The sequence below is a fragment of the Nycticebus coucang genome, chromosome 12, assembly GCF_027406575.1.
Source record: "Nycticebus coucang isolate mNycCou1 chromosome 12, mNycCou1.pri, whole genome shotgun sequence".
In the NCBI taxonomy this organism is placed as follows: Eukaryota; Metazoa; Chordata; class Mammalia; order Primates; family Lorisidae; genus Nycticebus; species Nycticebus coucang.
Window position 1 is genome coordinate 96,529,601 of NC_069791.1, and position 19,062 is coordinate 96,548,662.

At 55.7% G+C, this 19,062-nt stretch overlaps 2 protein-coding genes across 10 annotated transcripts in view; one reads left to right on the forward strand and one right to left on the reverse strand.

Moving 5' to 3' along the window:
* Positions 1-2,499: 2,499 nt before the first annotated feature.
* MPG (N-methylpurine DNA glycosylase) lies at positions 2,500-11,392 on the forward strand. 4 transcript variants are annotated; one of them, XM_053554166.1, is made up of 4 exons: positions 2,500-2,736; positions 5,613-5,846; positions 7,722-7,926; positions 10,947-11,392. In XM_053554166.1, the coding sequence occupies exons 2-4, from the start codon at positions 5,625-5,627 to the stop codon at positions 11,321-11,323; spliced, it is 804 nt and encodes a 267-aa protein (XP_053410141.1). In that variant the 5' UTR covers positions 2,500-2,736; positions 5,613-5,624; the 3' UTR covers positions 11,324-11,392. The 4 variants fall into 4 exon arrangements, with proteins under 4 accessions (XP_053410141.1, XP_053410140.1, XP_053410139.1 ...); XM_053554165.1 differs by lacking the exon at positions 2,500-2,736 and adding an exon at positions 3,221-3,369; XM_053554164.1 differs by lacking the exon at positions 2,500-2,736 and adding an exon at positions 3,657-3,795.
* A 144-nt stretch (positions 11,393-11,536) lies between these two features.
* NPRL3 (NPR3 like, GATOR1 complex subunit) overlaps positions 11,537-19,062 on the reverse strand; it is a 51,332-nt gene continuing 43,806 nt past the window's right edge. For 5 of the 6 annotated variants that reach the window (XM_053554162.1, XM_053554161.1, XM_053554160.1 and 2 more), the window contains 5 exons: positions 17,479-17,585; positions 16,913-17,042; positions 14,429-14,618; positions 13,228-13,420; positions 11,537-12,329 (listed from right to left, as the gene is read on the reverse strand). In XM_053554162.1, coding sequence (XP_053410137.1) covers positions 12,164-12,329; positions 13,228-13,420; positions 14,429-14,618; positions 16,913-17,042; positions 17,479-17,585 — 786 coding nt within the window. In that variant the 3' untranslated portion in view covers positions 11,537-12,163. The remainder of the gene's footprint in view (positions 12,330-13,227; positions 13,421-14,428; positions 14,619-16,912; positions 17,043-17,478; positions 17,586-19,062) is intronic. The other variant, XM_053554159.1, reaches the window with a different exon arrangement.

Sequence of the window (19,062 nt, forward strand, 5' to 3'; positions counted from 1 at the left end):
AGCTGAAACACCCCACCACCACCACCCAGGAGTCATCTTTGTTGGAGAGCTGTCTTGTCCAAAGTCATGTACCATCCACACAAAAGGCAGTCTGCACTTGGAGGCAGGTAAAAGGCTTCCCAACTGTTTCCATCCAGTATTATCTCCCAAGAACCCCATCAGACCCCAAGCTCTGTGGGACCCACAGTGGCCACTGTTGCAAACCCTGGTCCCTTAACCCTCACAGGTGTTGTTCTCGAGAGCGCACTCCTAGCACACTCCTGCAGGCAAATCCCCATCCCAGTTTGTGCCAGGAATCTCTGGGCTCTGCCCACTCTGACCTCCTGAATGAGGATGTCAGAGTAGGATGTGAGCAGAGAGCTGCTGATACACATGGGCTCAGGTCTATGCGTCTACATGTGCTCTGCCCACTGGGCTCTGCCTCATGCCTGCCCTACTACACTATGCTCTGGTAGAGGAGCCCCAACGTGGAAACCTGTCTTCCCCTCTCACCCCCTCATCCACCCTAGAGAAATGAAAATCAGCTGCTGTTGCCAGCAATCCCAGAGCTAGTGGGCAAGCACCTGAGGATGGGTGTGTCTGGACCTGTCAGGGCTTGTGGACCTCACTCCAGAATATGAAGACATGGGACCCTTAACCAGTAAGAGGAGTCCCCAACAGCTACCCTGGAGTCCTCAGCTCAGTTTCTAGGACATGAGCAGTCACCCCAGAGAGCCATTCCCTTGGCTTTGGAGGGCCTGTGGGGCCTCAGAAGAAACTGGCCCTGCTTGGAGAGGATAGCTGCAGGGATGAGAGGAGGTAGACGTGGGACAGGCCAGCCAGTGGCCTAAAGCCATGGGCTATTCTACCCCTTTGCATGGCCCAGGGCTTAGCAAAGGGGTCCCATAAGCACCTGGTCCCAGGGCCCAGCAGCACTGGCAAGGTAGGGTACAGCCCAAATACCCCTCCTCAGCCAGCCTAGTAGCTCCCTTCTATTGCCCAAGGAACTTTTAACATCCCCCTCCCCAGGGCCCACCAGACACAGAGGGTCCCACAGGCCAGTCAGGAGGCCAGCAGCCACCCTACTAAGCAGCTGCCAGATGGGTGCTTGAGGCAGATATGTGTAAAAGCCCACTGGGTTCTGACCCCAATCCCTACTTAAAAGCTGCCAGCCACCTCTCCACTAGAGAGAAGCCTGCGTCAGTGTGCTCAGCACCCCAGTACTGTGAGGCCAGTACTGGAACCCTAGCCTCTGTGGCCAGTAAAGTCGTCCTCTTTTAAGGCCTTGCTTATCAAGGCTGCAGGGATGGGCTTGGTGCTCATAGCTCAGTGAGTAGGGTGCCAGCCACATACACCAAGGCTGGTGGGTTTGAGCCTGGCCTGAGCCTGCTAAACAATGATGACAACTGCAACCAAAAGAAAAGTAGCTGGGTGTTGTGGTGGGCACCTGTAGTTTCAGCTACATGGGAGATTGAGGCAAGAGAATCGCTTGAGCCGAAGAGTTCAAGGTTGCTGTAAGCACACAGCACTTTACCAAGGGTGACATAGTGAGACTCTGTCTCCAAAAAAAAGGCTGCAGGGATGGATGCCATAGCTACAGTTCCAGCCCTCCACAGCCTTTGTTGCAAGGGGCAAGAGGGACAGAGCTGCTCACCTCAGCACTGATCCTGTCCTTGAATCCTTTCAAAGTGTCAAGGGTATCCTCACCTCCATCTTCCACTGATATCCTTTCCAACAAGCCTCTCCTAGTCCAGCAGCAGGACACACTGGGGACACAGGAACCCCAGGTCCCTTCCTCTCACCTGGCACCACCTTGTCTTGCCCCTGGCTAGTTTGCCAGCTCACTCTGTAGGCCATGGTGGGAATGCTCAGCCCACTATTTCCACCAGCAGTGGACCACAAACCAGGAAGTGAGCTGGAGAGAGGATAGCAGGGAAGGTGGCAGAGATTGCATAAGTCCCCCCTCCCCCATATACACACTCAGAACATCTGGAGAAGTGGGTTGCCGGCACAGGCCCCAGCTCCTCCTCCTGGTAGGGGCCAGGCTACCCACTGAATGAGTCTCTCTTTCCCCATCTGAGAGGTAGGGATAAAACACCTCTCTGGGAGCCTCTAGACTCTCCCATGATTTCTACAAGGACCAGGCATATTTGTGAAATCAGAATAAATATTAGTACAAAACAACACCCACTCTCTCCCTGCCCTCATCGGGGAGACAAGGGCCCAGAAGGGTCCTCAGTTTCCCTCTTAGATTGTGGGGGAAGGATGAGGGTACTATTCTCACAGGAAGGGAGTCATTGTTTGGTTGGAATGGACAAGGAGGAGGAGGGTGGGGTCACATCCAGTCCTGCCTCACAAGTATGTATTCATGACACATTGCCCCTCACCCCCGGAAGCACAGTGCCACACACAGCTGGGTAGCTTCCAGCAGGCAGTGGTCCCTCCCTCCCCAGGAAGTCCTGGTTGGGACAGTGTGGCTCCAGCCTGGGTCAGAGTTCAGCCCCTGAGCTGGTCAGAAAAGGAGAAACAGTTAGAAATCAGAGTTTAGCCCTGCTGGCTTTACCCTAGGACCACCTGTCTTGCTCACCGGATGGTCCCAAAAACATGGCCTGTGCCTCTGCCCAGCATCTAACATCTGGCACTGTTAGACACCCAGTTGCTCTTTGAGGCCTTTCAGGTACCTCTTTGCAGGGCCAAGAGGCCACAGAAATCAAAGAGAGCTTAGGACAAGCACCTTAAGGATGCTACAGGGCAGAGGTGAGTTGTGGATTGTGGGAAAGGGATTCTGCCAGCTGCGGCAGAGGTCCTCGGGACCCAGATAAACCCTAAAATGCAGAGTGGGGTGAGGGATGGCTCTGCTGGGTGTTGGGGCTGCCACAGAACCACAGGAGCCAGGAGTGTGCCCTTCCCACTTGGGGCCCCCTCCTGGTCCCTTCCTCTGAGTCAGGCTTCCTTCCTCCTCCTTGAGGGCACCAATCTGGCTAGAGAGGTTACAGGTAAGGTGGGCAGGTGCTGGGTCGCTGGGCTTCAGAGGTGCAGGGCAGCTGCATTGCCAGGCGGGTGTTCACGGACCCCAGAGTCTCTGGCCTCAGTCTTCTGAGGCAGGCAAGCCAGGCTCCAGACACCCAACCCAGCATGTGGGCGGGAGGGACTCAGACAGAATCCCGCCGCTCTCTCTTTACTTCCTCCCACTGGCCGGAGATGACCACGCCCTCTCCCCTCAAATGCCCCCAGAGGTCAGGGAAGACTGATCCCAAGGATCAGGGCTTGGCTGCGGCCTCACACGCACACTCCACAAGCACCACCATCATCCCGAACCGCCTGGATCCTCCCCGCTCCCACGAAGCACTACATCTGTGACGGGGCCCCTAGAGGGAGAACCCAGTCAAGGTTCGTAACGGCCCGGTCCTCTTGGTGACCTGACCACCGGCTGGTGGAGTGGGCTCTGAGGCTGCCGGGTGACCGGAACGCAGAGCGGGTCACGAGAAGGACACTGGGACACAGTGGGAGGGGGCTCCGGCTGCCACCTCCTGGCTCTCGCCACGAGCTCCAGTGTATGGGTCCAGATTGAGAAACCGAAGCCAGCGGGGGGACCCGCCTCCGAGCGGCCGGCACGGCCGGCCCACCCCTTTGAGGGCGGATCCAGCGCCGCTCCACCCTACACCCGGCTTCCCTCCCCTTCCGCGCATGCGTCTGCCCCACCCCCGGGCCTGGCGGCACTTCCGGAGTTGACGGAGGAGGGGGGTCTGTCTGGGTTGCCAGCCCCGCGACCCCTGTGGCTCGAGCATCGGCATGTCCGCGTGCAGGGTGTCCCAGGTGAGTGCGCATCCGAGTGAGCGCGCTTCCCGGTCGCCCCGCCGGACAGACGCGCGCCCCGAGCGGCGCAGCCATAAGCTGCGGGGGCCGGAGCCTGCGGAGCCTCAGCGATGTGCGGACACGCCGGCCGGGTCCTGAGGAGCGTCCCCAATGCCTTCCTAGTCCCTCCGCGCAAACGGAGTCAGGGCGGGACCCAGAGTGGCCTGAGTGCCATGGGCTGGCCAAGAGCCAAACTTGGGGTGAGAGCAGTAGCCGCTGCGTCCCGGAGTCCGAGCCCACGACGAATGTTGGCAGAGTGGGCCAGGCTGCGGAGACGGTCACGTCAGTATCCATTCCCGGCTGGCCGGCCGGCGGTCTTGGTTCACCAGGAACGTCAGCAGTGATGTTAAAAATAACGAGTCTCACATGCCGGGAGGACTTGGGTACCGTTGAAGGCCTGCCCCTGAGTGGCTTCCCCAGAACAGCTGGGATTTGTGACCAGGTTTCCTGTGGCCCTGTAGCGGCAGGTGGGTGGTGGCCGGCCTGCGGAGTCTCTGCAGACCTGCCTTTGCCCATTTGCTCATTGTTTTCTGTCCTGGGCAATGAAGTAGAGGACAGTTGGGGACTCACAGGGGTCATTCCACAAGCACTGGGGATGAGGTTAGGCCAGTGGTCAGCCTCAGGCTCACCCATCTGTGTGAGTCAGGCCTTCTGGGCAATCTGGGGAGTGGGAGCCCCTGTCAGTTGGACAGTAAGTGGAGAAAACTCACAATCTATTTCTGAGCCAGGCTGGCCGAAGTCCTGGCTGTTTTTATTTATTTATTTATTTAGAGACAGTCTCACCCTGTCACCCTGGGCAGAATGCGCTGGCATCATAGCTCACAGCAACCTTAAACTGTTAGGCTCAAGCAATCCTCTTGCCTCAGCCTCCCAAGTAGCTGGGACTGTAGATACCCCCCACAATGCCCAACTAGTTTCTCTATTTTAGTGGAGACACGGTCTCACTTTTGCTCAGGCTGGTCTCAAACTCCTGAGCTCAGGCAATCCACCTGCCTTAGCCTTCCAGAGTGCTAGATTTACAGGTGTGAGCCTCAACACCCAACCCTCCAGCTGTGTTTTTTAATTCCCGGCCACTCTTGGGTGCAAACAACAGGATTCCAGAAACCAGTTCACAAGTTTATTTGGTGTCCACGTAATTAGTGTGAATCAGAGGGTACCAGTTCTCCTGTCCCAGGCTCAAGCCCCACATCAAGCATCTCGTTCATGTTCAGGGCACTTGCAGCAGAGTGGCTGCCCTGCCACTGGGCAGGAGCACATTGTCAGGTGTGGTTTTTTTCTGAAGCCTCCAAGGCTAAGTGTTTCGTGTGTCAAGTAACGGTATTCTTTTTTTCTTTTTTCATGAGACAGTCTCACTTTGTCATCCTTGGTAGAATGCTGTGGTGTCATAGCTCACAGCAACCTCAAACTCCTGGGCTTAAGCAGATTCTCTTGCCTCAGCCTCCCCAGTAGCTAGGACTATGGCTCCCGACACAATGCCCAGCTATTTTTAGAGAGAGGTCTCCCTGTGGCTTAGGCTGGTCTCAAGCCCGTGAGCTCAGGCAATCTACCTGCCTTGGCCTCCCAAGTGCTGGGATTACAGGCATGAGCCACCATGCCTGGCCCCAGGTATAGTATTCTGTGTGTGCCTCATAACTACAAAGTGGTCACCCCACTTAGCAGATGAAGAAACTGAAGCAGGTGGTCAGATCTGGCCCTTGACTTCCCTGAGCCTCACCACACCCACACAACTGCCTGTTCTCTCTTATTTAATTGCTTAATTTTTTTCTTTCCCATTACAGCTTTCCCGAAGGATGAGGCAAAAAAAACAGCAACTGGCAGAGGCAGAGCAGCCACAGAGCCCGTCAGATACAGCCCAGACACATTCTCTCAAGGAACCCAATGTGGAACTGCCCACGACCCTGGGCCCTTACTGCAGTGTCTATTTCTCAAGCCCAAAGGGGAATCTTACCCGACTAGGGTTGGAATTTTTCGATCAGCCAGCAGTCCCCCTCGCCCGGGCATTTCTGGGACAGGTAATGTGATGTGCCCTGCTGACACACTCAGCACCACATAGCCATCCTCGCTGCCCAGATCAGAAAATCTTGATGGGGGGCCAGTGTGGTGGCTCACGCCTATAATCCTAGCACTCTGGGAGGCCGAGGTGGGTAGATTGCCTGAGCTCGTGAGTTCAAGACCAGCCTGAGCAAGAGCAAGACCCCATCATTAAAAATAGCTGGGCATTGTGGTGGGCACCTGTAGTCCCAGCTACTTGGGAGGCTGAGATAAGAGAATTGCTTGAGCCTGAGAGTTTGAGGTTGCTATGAGCTATCATACCATGGCACTCTACCAAGGCCAGCAAAGTCAGATTCTCACAAAAAGAAAAAAGAAAGAAAGAAATTGTTGGAGGGCCAGGGATGATTCGATGGCTAGGCCGGGGTTGGCTTCTAGCACTCTGGGATGCTGAGGTGGGAGGATTGCTTGAGGCCAGGAGTCAGGACCAGCCTGACCAAGAACGAGACCTTGTTTCTGCAAAAAATGGGAAGATTAGGCAGTGCCTGTGGCTCAAAGGGGTAGGGCACTGAAGGTGGTGGGTTCAAACCCAGCCCCGGCCAGAAATTGCAAAAAAAAATGGGAAGATTACCCACGCATGGTGGCAGGTGCCTATAGTCTCAGCTACTTGGGAGGCTGAGGCAGGAGGATCACTTGAGCTATGATCAAATGAGCCACCACACCACTCCACAATAGGAGTTTGAGATTGCAGTGAGCTGTGATGAGACCATAGCACTCCAGCCTGGGTGACAGAGGGAGCCCTTGTCTCAAAAAAAGAAAATCGGGATGGAAGAGAAAATTGAGAAAAGGGCTGTAGGAATCTAATCTCCAGAAGGTAGAGTGTCCCCTGTGGGAGCATGCAGTTCTCTGCCCTTCTCCTCCCTAAATGGTCTGCCAGTGTTGGCTGTTCACTCCTGTGCACATGACTTTGGATTATTTTGGGCTTCCAACACAAGCATCAGCCCCTTCTTTTCTGCACCCTATCTCCAGGAATGCTTCCTGAATGCCCCCCATGAGCCTCTAAGCTTTGGTGCTCTTCCTCCCTGTCCTGTGCACTAATCATGGCCTCAGGCACCACAGGGCTTCCTGTGCTGAGGCAGAGTGGCCTGGCATCCCACTCACCCCTCTGGCCTGAGGAGACAAATGCTAGGGATTTGGATGATCCCCAAAGTTATGGTGTGCACCTTTACAGGCCTGGGGCTCCGAGCATTGGAGCACAGCTGCTGGCCACTTTCAGCACCATGGTCCAGGATGGGGTATGGTGAGGCAGCTGGTCCTGCTGCTCAAAAAGGTCTTAGAGCTGGTGGGTAGGAGATGGCTATGTGGGTCCTTGGTCATTGACTCTGCAGCCCAGTTTGGGGGCACTGTACAGGCTCTGGAATGTCCCAAGAGGCTGTGTGGGGACACCCTGGGGGCCTACTGCCTTCCATGCCACCTGGCCTCATGCTAAATATTTATGGTTCTCTGAAGAGGCCTCCTTGGGAAAGGAGGAGGTGGAGGAATGGAGGGTCCCACTGAGAGGACCTGAGGCTGACCTGCACAGTGAATCCACAAGTGCTGGTTTCCAGCCTGGCCCCAGCTGGAGCTTGCGGTGGCTGTGACCTGTGATCAGGACTCTGGAGCTAGGGCAGCAGTCTGGTGGTCCAGTGGGGCTGAAGGAGAGATTGCTGATAGACAGCAGCATCCAGGCTTTTGAGCTGGAGCAAGAGATAGGATGATGGAATAGTGGGACGGGGCACTGGCTAGACCTGGGCATCTGGCACACTCTGTGCTGGAGAGATGAGGAGGCCCAGACTGGGGACAATCAAGGTGGGTGGACCCGTCTATTCCTGGCCTATGCATAAACTAACTCCCCACAGGTCCTGGTCCGGCGACTCGCCGATGGCACAGAGCTCCGAGGCCGTGTTGTGGAGACCGAGGCATACTTGGGGCCAGAGGATGAAGCTGCCCACTCAAGGGGTGGCCGGCAGACCCCCCGCAACCGAGGCATGTTCATGAAGCCAGGGACCCTGTATGTGTACATCGTCTACGGCATGTACTTCTGCATGAACGTCTCTAGCCGAGGTGAGCAGTGCTGGGGTGTTTGGGCTTAGGGAAACAGGAGGGCTGGCAGAGAGAGTCCCTCAGCCAGTAGCCAGGGGACCCTTAGGGGAACTGGGTGAGGTGGACATTGGAACGAGGAGATGTCAATGCTAGGGCAGGGTTTTGGGGTTGTTTTGTTTGTTTTTTTGAGACTGTCTCACTTTGTTGCCCTCGGTAGAGTGCTGTGGCATCACAGCTCACAGCAACCTCAAACTCTCGGGCTCAAGCAATTCTCTTGCCTCAGCCTCTCACATAGCTGGGACTACAGGCACCTGCCACAACACCTGGCTATTTTTAGAAATGGGGTCTTACTCTGGTTCAGACTGGTCTTAAACTCGTGAGTTCAGGCAATCCACCTGCCTCGGCCTCCCAGAGTGCTAGGTTTACAGGCGTGAGCCACTGCACCCACCCTAGGGTAGGGTTTTGAGATCTTTGGCTACATTGTTGATGCAAGGTTGGAGGGGCTGGCGGCCCCCACAAAAAAGAGGCCAATGGATAGCCCTGAATGTAGATCAGACGGATTTGGGGAGGCCACTGCTGGTCCCAGAGTTTGGAGTTGGGTGGGAAAGATGGCCCTGGGTAGATTCGGTAGGGGCTGGTCACGTAAAAATGGATGGAATCAATTTGGGGTGAGTTGAGCTCAGGTAGGAACCTTGCCAGGTAGCCTATTATGGAATCTGAATCAGGTGTTCTCAACTGGGGGCAGTACATTAGGCAATGTCTAGAGATATTTTTTGGTCATCACAGCTAAGAGTAGCTACTGGCACTTAGGTGTGGAGGCCATGGCTGCTGCCCAGCACACAGAGCACACAGGATGGCTCCCAAACATCAGCAGTGGGGAGAGGGAGGCCTGAGCTCCTGGAAGCCACTTGTCTCTGTGGGCCCAGCGCTGGGACAGGCTCTGTCCTTGGGGAACATGTGGCCCTGTGTTCCTGGGATTCTCTGTGCTCAGGAGGAAGAAGTCAGGGTCAGAGCCACTGCTTGACCAGGAGCAAGGTCTGTCAGACCACCCCCACTCCTATCCCCCTGGCTAAGCCTTCCCCACCCACCCCAAGATGAGCTAATGCTTAGGGAGGCCTATGAGCAGCCCAGGGCACGTAACAATGTAACATTGTGAGTTACAGTTTTGTTGAGTACAGCCATGTGAGGACTGTGACCACGACAATCAGGCAGCCAGGGGTGTCTAATGAATGAAGCCATGGGGGCTGAAGGCTGTGGAGACCCCAGGACTGTCCCTGGCCTGGCAAAAAGCCAGTGCTGAGGGAAACTGAGTGGACATTAGAAGATGGCAGCCCTCCCTCCCCCACAAGGGCCATCTCATTGCCCTGGGAGCTTGCTCATGGGGCTTTCTGTTGGCCGTGGAACCAGCCCCTCACATGGCGCACCTCTGAACTCGAGAAAGAAGCACAGAAACACTTGGTGCCATGTCTACAAAGGAGGGGTGGAGCCCAGGGCAGGAGTAGGATGATAATATCTGGATGTTGAGACCAAGATGCCCCAGGAAGGTCCAGGTCTGGAAGGCAGGGCCCTGCACTGCCCCCCACCATGGGTGCAGGTGGTCAGAGCTAGGGTTGTTTAGGTGGAGTGGAGGTGAAGGGAGACCAGGCCATGGCCATCACCTGCCCTTGGGGTGGAGGCAGCACATGGAGATAAGAAAGCTGGTCAAGATGAGGATGAGGCTGCTAAGAGCAGGGCCAGGGAGGGCAGAGTAGAGGTGAGGGTATAGAGGTCTGGCAGGAAGAGAGCCAAGGAGTCAGCGTTTTTAACTGTCAAGATATGGGACTTAGATGCCTTCCAGGTGAAGGAACTAAGTGAAGGGAGTGTGGTAATGGGGGCAACCAGGCTGCTCCTTTGTCTCATTTGCAAGGGATTTGGGGGCTCAATGAAATAGTAGGGGGCATGTGTCCTGCACCCACAAGGACTTATGGGGTCCTGCCTCTTTCTGCTGAGGTGGCTCAGGGGCACAGAGGGAGCACACTTGTTGAGCTGGGAACAGGTGGGAATCACACGGGATGAGACTTCAAGGCTGTGCCTATCCCTGTATCTTGCAATACGTTGACAACTGGCTGGTTTAAGGGCTCACATGAACTCTGCATTTGCCAAGATGCTGACTGTGCCAAAGGGCATGGCTTTGCCCACTCAGGACTGGCTCCTGGCGCTGATACAGAGGCCATGTGGCGAAGGCCACCCTCCAGCTGAGCCTCTAACTCCCAGTAAGGAGGCAAGCCAGGAGAACATAGGTGAGCTAGAGCAAGTGCCTTGCTGGAAGGTCAGGGCTCCTCTGGCTCGGGTCCACATCACCACTGTCCTAGCCAGGAATCTGAGCGGGCTTCCCATATATCCATGGCAGAGGAAATTTGGGCACCTGTGTATCCTGGAGCAGCCCATACTGGTAAGGAAGGGAGACGCTGCACAGGGTGGGGGGGTGGGGGACATCCCAAGAGAAGCCAAGGGGGCTTCATCGTTTTCCCATGAGTCATCAGATGAGCTCTCTCAGCCTCCTGTGCACATGGGAGGCTACTCCAGGCTTGGCCAACATGGATGCCAAGTTGGTGAGGCAGGTGAGGAGCCCTGGAGCCTGCTTAGAAACTAGTAGAGACTGGAGCTAGTCCCAAGCCTTCCTGGCAGAGAGGCCCCCACCAGGGGGCCCCCACTTCCTGCACTGGCCTTGTATGTGCTGCCAATTGCAAGACCAGGGAAGCCAGGGAGAAAGGAGCTAATGGGTGTTAGCCACTCACCAGGGTCTCAAGCTGGTTCTGGCTTCATGGGAGCAGCCATTGGGCTACCCAGTGGGCAGTGGTACAGGCACAGAGGAGGAGCAGGCAGAAGGATCCAGACACAGTGAGATGCAGACCCCTCCCCTGGGCTAGACCCAGAAGGCAGTGGGCACAGGCCACAAGCAGAAAGGCTTCTGTACCACCTCTGTAGCACTGGTGTGCCCTATGGCTGGGAGGGCAGGAACCTGGGGAGGCTCTGCTTCTAAGCTGCTTGCCTGCCCACAGGGGATGGGGCTTGCATCCTGCTGCGAGCACTAGAGCCCCTGGGAGGCCTGGAGACCATGCGGCAGCTTCGCAGCACCCTCCGGAAAGGCACTGCCTGCCGCACCCTCAAGGACCGTGAGCTCTGCAGTGGCCCCTCCAAGCTGTGCCAAGCCCTGGCTATCGACAAGAGCTTTGACCAGAAGGACCTGGCTGAGGATGAGGCCCTATGGTTGGAACATGGCTCCCTGGGGCCCAGTGAGCAAGCTGTGGTGGCAGCAGCCCGGGTGGGTGTTGGCTATTCAGGGGAGTGGGCCCAGAAGCCCCTGCGCTTCTATATCCGGGGCAGTCCCTGGGTCAGTGTGGTGGACAAAGTGGCTGAGCAGGATGCACGGGCCTGAGCAAAGTACCTGCTCAGACAAGGATTTTTAATTGTTTAAAAACCAAATAAATTCTTTATTTCTAGAAAACTGCTATCTTAGCCAGGCACCCCCTGGCTGGTCAGTGCTTGTCTCCAGTACAGAAGGGCTCACAGCTATGCACAGCACCAGGCCCACTGTGGGTGATGGGGCAGTCATCAGCGAGCGTGTAGACAACCCTCTGAGGGTGGGCCTCCTGCACAACCAGGCACAGGGTGCTGCCCAGTGGGGCAGTCCAGGCCCTGGAGTGTCTTATGGTCAGGATAGGTGACAGCTTCCATATGAGTCTGCTGGTGGCTTATTTGGGGCCATAGTGAGGGCTGACCCAAGCCAGGAAGAAGCAGCATGTGATGGGCAGAGGTGGTGCTAGACAAGGGGACCATGCAAGACCTCACAAGTGGACAGCACTCAGAGGCGTGGGGATAGGCTGACCACATGTTCCTATACCTCCTGGGTGTCCACACAGTGGGGCCATGGGGCATAGCCAGTTGGGAGGAACGCCTGAGAAACGTGCAGCCCGCACTCACGTAGGACACAGGCCTCATCAGACTTGAGTCCTGAGAGGCTCCCTCCAGCTCGATGACATGAAGGCTGCTGCTAGGACTGGGTGAGCAGAGTAAGAATGCAGCACTCGCTGTAAACCAGACTGAACCCGCCTGCAGCAAGGAGGACAGCGGGGGTTCTGCTTTAGGCAGGCCTAGGTGGACCATCCAGTTGAAGCCTAGGGCCAAGAGGGCTCAGGCACATGGGGATGGGGCTATAGGGTAAGGGAGGCTGGCCCCACCAGCACACTCCAGCAGCCTCTCCACACTGCACCTGGGCTCACGTGAGCAGTGCCTGGAAGACGGCAATGACAGGGTCCTCATGGGTGGCCACCACCAGTACACTACGGAACTTGTCGCAGAGTGTGAGCAGCTGGGAGCGCCGTGCATTCTCATGGTACATGATTTCCTCCAGATGGTGGCGGCCGCGGAAGTAGTGAAGGAGCCTGCAGGGAGGGTCTGCATGAGTTCTACCTGCAACCAGAGGCCTGAGGAGGGCTGGGACTGGGGGGTAAGGGAGGCGGCCCCACCAAGGGTGGGAAAGCCAGCAGCTGGGCCTGCAGTGTGTTCAGGAGGCTGCACAGCTCTCAAACTCCGAGTTGCCCACTCCTGCCTTCTGGTGTGGGAAGGGATCTTTGTGGCTTCTCGTTTTTTTTCTGAGACAGAGTCTCAAGCTGTTACCCTCGGCAGAGTACCGTGCTTTGTGGCTTCTCTTTTGTGCTACTCCAACAGAGTATTATGTGGCTCTGAACCCAAGTGGTCACTGCTCTCATGGGTCTCAGATGAGGCTGGCACAGAAGCAGCCAAGATGCAGACAAGGCCTGGGCCAGCTGCCTCGAAGTGTTGCAGAGAGTCTCGGGGACCTGGAGTGTGATTTTCCACTGGGGGCTCTGACCCTGCTAACCTGCCCTCTCCCAGAAAACCATGCACCTACAGTGCCCCTCAAATGAGGGTGAGGGTGACAAGAGATGGTCCAGCCACCTCACCTATGATGTGAGAAACCCCAGAGCCGAGTCCTGGCCAAACCCTGCCAAATCCCTGTGGGTGAGAACTTACTACCTTTCTGACCAGGCTTGGGTAGGAAGTACTGGGAAGACTCCCAGAGATAGGCACATCTGGCCCCAGACCCAATAGTCTGTGTTCTGTAAGCCTGGTTTGGTGGCACCTGCCCTGCACACAGGCACCAGGTGGGGACACTTGAGTGCTGGAGATACCACCTCAACCAGGAGAGTACTGTTTGCTGTCAATAGATTTAAATTTGTGATCATGCTGGGCACATCCCTGTCTGCTTTCTATCCTGACCCTGAGATTGGCCCCAGCTCCATCTGATCATCCTGTCCCCACCTGGCAAACATTCGGAGGTCCTCAGGGTTCTGGGCTGCAGGCACACTGAGGATGGCTGCCCGCTCATGCTCTGATAGGCTGGCCAGCAGGTTCTCTGTCATCCTCTTGTTCAGTGGTGAGTCCCCGCTGGGGAGCAGCTCTGCACTGGAGTTGTCCATGCTGGGGCTAGTGAGGGTCATGTCATCACTGCTGGCTGTGGGTGGGTGCAGGTCAGGGTGATAGCACCCTGGATGTCAGGGTGCCAGGGGGAACAGCCAGGGCAGAGCCAGTAGCTGAACCCCTCAGGATACACCTACCTCCACAATGCCTCACCTAGGGCCCTAGCGGCACCATCTGTCCTACAGGGTACTGACCACCACCCCCTCCTGCGGGTATGACACAAGTCTTCTCGAGTGGCTGACCTGGAAAAGGAGCCTCCCCACTATGGGAACAGTCCTGTGGGCCCTGAAGAGGTAAGCTGTGCACCCCGACACCTCAAGGCAGGCCTGAGCTTCCTGCCCTCACCTGACAGTGAGGACAAGTGCCCTAGGCAGGCAGGGCCCTTACATGGAGCCTAATACTGGAGGCTGGTTCCCAAATGGAGAGGAGGACTTTCAAAGCCTCCCATCCCGGGGTGACACCTGTGGCTCAAAGTAGTGGGGTGCCGGCCCCATATACAGGAGGTGGCGGGTTCAAACCTAGCCCCAGCCCAAAACTGCAAAAAAAAAAAAAAAAAGCCTCCCATCCCCTTTCCTTCCCCAAGCGTGGGACTGGATCTTTGTAGCTTCTCCTCTACCAGGGGCTGGGGCAATAGCCTTTGGAGGCACCTGGTGGCCACACAGCTCTTTGAAGAAGAAACTGTGACAGTCATTGTCTTCTCATGGGCCCTCAGACAGAGGTTTGACTCTCCTGGTGATAGTGTGAGATCCTGCCCTGATCCCAGGCTACGGCAGGGGATTCCAGCAGGGACTGGAGGGCTAGGGGCTGCTCCTCACCCTTACAAGCCCTTGCTGAAGCACCCAGAGGCAGCACCACCTCCTCACAGTGGGTGGTGCAGGGGAGATGGGAAAGGGTCTCCTTGGGGACATGAGTGGGTGTACACTTGTGTGTGCACAGCTGTGTGAAGGCCCCTCAATTCCTAGCAGTGCCCATGGGGGGGCCTCTTGGCTGCCATCCCCAAAAGTCTTTCTATACCACCAGATAAATATCCTGGGTTGCTTACTTGGGGAGCCAAAGCTGAGGGCATTGGGCGTGCTGAGGCTGCGGCCCCCAACCCGGGCAGTGAAGGGGACATCATCCTCTCGCAGGCGGGGTTCCTCTTCACTGGGCGAGGCCATCAGGCAAACGTAAGTGTGCAGCTGGATGAGGAGCCGGTGCTGCAGCATCCATACCACCATCTGGATGAGCTGGGTCTACAGGCGGGCAGCAGGTAAGCCCGGCCCCCTAAGGCCCAATCCCTTCCTGGGGGCTCAGGGAGCCATGGCGGCCCCAGACATAGCCCCAGTGTGCTCACTGGGTGCTGACTCCTGGGTAGGAAGGCCCTCATCTCAGAAAAGGAGCCCCAGCTTCCAGTGAGCTTTGCCAGGCCAGCTTATCCTCCAGGGAAGGAAGAAGGGCCAGAAGAGCCCTAAGGTTACACCACACACCTGGGCTGGGCCAGTATCTGGCTGGGCAGCAGGACCTGCCACTTGGAGGCCCCTATACCCACTTCCTCTGAGCCAACACCCCCACTGTGCTACTGGACCTGCCTCTACTCTGCCTCCCCCACCAGCAGCCTACTGGGGCCTGGCAGCTGGTCCTCTACCAGGCAAGCCCAGGCACTCTCAGAAAGAGGCTGTGGACAGATGCCCTGAGAGCAAAAAGTCTTCTTGGATCTACGTGAGGGTGTACCCTGGTCACATGGGTGACTCCAGAAGGAAGCTGGGCACAGGGACCCTCCATGTGCCTGTGGGACGGCAGGGCAGGCTAGCAACTGACTAAGAGCAGTGCAGGCAGAGCCCAGCACCAGTGAAAAAACACCTCCCAGACCCAGATGTGAGGTAGCAAGGAATCCTTAAAAAGCATCAATGTCCTTGGACATACACACCTGTCTGCTTGTCTGTGAAGGGTATACAAGGAACTGCTTGGTTAGGGCCACCTCCTGGGAGGGGGAATGGAGGACACACCACAAGTGTGGGTAATGTGCTCAAAAGCCAATAAAATTCTAAAGGATTGCAAAATATCCAGCCTTAACGTGAAAGAAAGAAAACAAAGGGGCGTCACAGCATTGGAGAGCCTGTCCCTTAGACTGGGCAGAACAAAATCTGGCTCTATCTGGGCTCTGTGACAAGGCCTGGGGCAGCCACTCCGTCATGGAAAATCCACTCCATTATCTAATCCACTGGGAAGTTTCTGCTGGGACAGGGGCATGAGCAGCCCCTCCCAGCACTACCCCAGAAGGAAGGGCGGGTGGTGCAGATGCAAAGCTTGTCTTTTCTTCAGCTAGTACAACCTGGCACAGTTCCTGAAAGCCAGAGGGTCTATGAAAGACTGCATTCAGAGCTCTGTCATGCTCAGCGTCTAAAGGAGCTGAAAACCAGGACCTTATTCTCATTCATAATTTGAGAAAGGAAAGGGTTTGATTTTTCTTTTTTTGACACAGAGTCTCACTCTGTCACTAAGGCTAGAGTTCAGTGGCCTCACCCCAGTTCACAGCAATCTCAAACTTCTGGGCTGAAGCAATCCTCCTGCCTCAGCTTCCTGAGTAACTGGGACTACAGGTGCCACCATCAAGCCTGGCTAATTTTTCTGTTTTTAGTACAGATGGGGGTCTCACTGTTGCACAGGCTGGTCTCAAAACTTCTGAACTGAATCTGATCCTCCCGTCTTGGCCTCCCAGGGTGCTGGGATTACCATACCCAGCTGAGAAGAGTTTGACTTTAAGGATTGGTTTTGCCTAATAGATCTGGCATTTACTGAAACAAATTATTTCATTTCTAGAGACAAAGCACGGGGGTGTCTCCAACACCTGTCTTATTGGCCTTATCCTGGATTCTTGCCCTGATAAGCTCCAGGAGCTTAGCAGATAGAAGGGCACAAAACCTCCTTGGTTTCTATGGACACTCTGGCACAAGGCTGTGAAAAGCGACACCCTACTACTGCCCACAGGGGAAGCCAAAGGACTGCTATAGATGCAGACTTAGAAGTTCATCCACACCTGCAGGAGCCCCACTTCCTGCTACACGTGCCCCTGCCCTGACCCAGGCCCACTACACAGCACCACCCAGGCTGGTCCTCTCCAGGTCTCTCCCATAAGGACATCTTGGGGCCACTGACACCAGAACTCATACCCACAGATCCCATGGACACTTGAATCATGGTGGGGGAAGGGGCCAGAAGCTAAATCCTCTTAGAGGACCAGGGTGAAGCCCTCGGGCCCATGGAAGTTCTGCTGGCTTGGGAAAGGTCAGCTCCCTCCTGACTTTAAGAGCTACCCACTGCAGCCAGGGCAGCTCCACGGGGAGGGGACGACTGCTCGAGTGTCTGCAGGTGGTCTGGTCAGCTACTGGAGTGCTCTGACAGGATGCAGCATCTGTACAGCAAGTCCCCACAACCAAGGTGAGGGGGAAGCAGGGCCAAAGATGCTCAGGTTGAGGCCAACAGACAGGTAAGTGGACCTGACCCACTTTGCCCACCACACCAGGCTCCTAGAACTTCTGCAACTCACCTCCTGCACAGGGGGAGCCAGGGGGTTCCTGAATTCTGACAAGGAGACAGGCAAGGAGAACTTGGCGAGGACAGATGGCAGGTCATGAGATGGGAACTGACAGGAGAACTGCTCAGCCAGCGGGGAGTACCTGGGGGCAGGAGGGCATGGTGAGTTCAGCCACCCCCACCATGCTCTCACTACTGGAAGCTCAGCAGATAGAAGGGATGCGGGGGGATTAGCATAGGAGGAGGCACAGCAGAGCTGTGCAGACCTTTAGGGGACAAAGTCCAGGAACTTGTTGCTCAGTGACTACAGGAGCTATGGATACAGGTTACCCTGCACATCTTCAGATCTCTCAGGATGGGTAAGGAGAGCCAGCCAGGAGGGCCACACAGGACTGAATCAGACCAGACTGGCAGCTGGGCACACCAGAGGCTGGATGTGAGGCTGAAATGACAGCCTGACCTTGGTCAGGGCTTCCACAGCCTCTAATGCCTGGCTGACCTGGGAGCACCACCTTGAAGTCCACCAGCCTCACACCTTCCCACCCAAGGCTGCAGGCTATGGTAACCAGGAGTACTCACAGACACACACTGGCATTAGGAGATAGCATGTAGACGTTGTTCTCACACAGTGGATAGATGATGATAGCCTTACCCCAGTATACCAGGTGAGCTGCAAGCTGGAAAACCTGTGGGCAAAGAGGAAGCGGGGAGGCTGTCTCACCATGGCTGCAGGCAGTGCTTAGCCTGGTGGCCACAGCACAAACTTTGTGGCCATGGCTCATGAGGCTCCTCTGACCAGCATCTTCCCCACCTCTCATCAGGGCACTGGATAGAGAATACACAACACCTTTTATCACTGTTGCAGTGCTGTCTGGGCTTCCACTGAGTAGTGGTCACAGACCCATGCTGCAAATCCCAAGCATGAGGACATCTGGGGTGCTGGAGAACACCGAGTCAGCTTGGCTCAGTGTCCTAGCAGAGGCATGGCCCTCCCACACCTACCAGGACCCCATATGGTCTCCCCCAATGACAGTGGATGTCAGTCACTCAATGTGCACACACATGAGCCCCACACTCCTCCTAAGTGCCCTCGTTACCCTGGAGAAAATCCCCCTGCCCTGTGCATTTGGACTCCCAGACACCAGGAGATATAGATAAACTCAGATACCCAAAATCCCTTCCAGGGAAAACCTCTGGCAGCCCCAGCTCAGAGGGTGCGTAAGCACAGCACTCCGTGGGAAGGAGTGCCGACCCCAGCTCCACCTCACTTACTACCTCACCTGACACCACTGATCCTCTGTGTCCCTAACTGGACGCAGTGCTTGCCATGCTGCTGAGAAAACATCTTCCTCATCTCAGACAATGAGACCTCTGGTGCCACTGCCAACTCCAAACACAGCTGATTCCAGTGTCATCACCATCCTCTTCTCTCTCATCCAGGGCCCCTGATATCTGCTCTAAAGCAAAGCCTCATGCCCACTTTTCTCTACCTTTGCCACCCAGCCTGGTGATCTCCACCTCTCCCTGTATCAGCCCTCTCTAGTTTCTCTGTCCTCCTGAGACACTTTCCACAGGCAGCCAGAGTACCATTCTGGAAGCCAGAACTCAATATCAGCATTACAGGGCAAGTAACAGCAGCACCATGCTTCCCCTCGAGGCATGTGGCCATGTCACTCCCACCTTTGCCTCCCTCTCATAAGGGCCCTGCCAGGATAATCTTCTCATCTTAAGGAAGGCTCCTTAAGCTAATAACATCACCAAAGTCCCACATAAGATTACATTCATAGGTTCTAGGGATTTGGATGTAGCTGTCTGGAGGGGCCATCATTCAACAAAAGGAACATACAGATGTGGCCCTAATTTTGTTACTTAAAAATAATGTTTATGAGGGCGGCGCCTGTGGCTCAAGGAGTAGGGCGCCGGTCCCATATGCCGGAGGTGGCGGGTTCAAACCCAGCCCCGGCCAAAGCCACAAAAAAATAAAATAAAATAAAAAATAAAAATAAGAAAAAAAAAATAAATAAATAATGTTTATGGTTCGGCGCCTGTAGCTCAGCAGCTAGGATGCCAGCCACATACACTGAAGCTAGTGGGTTCAAATCCAGCCCAGGCCTGCCGGACAACAATGACAACTACAACTAAAAAAGAAACACAGCTGGGCAT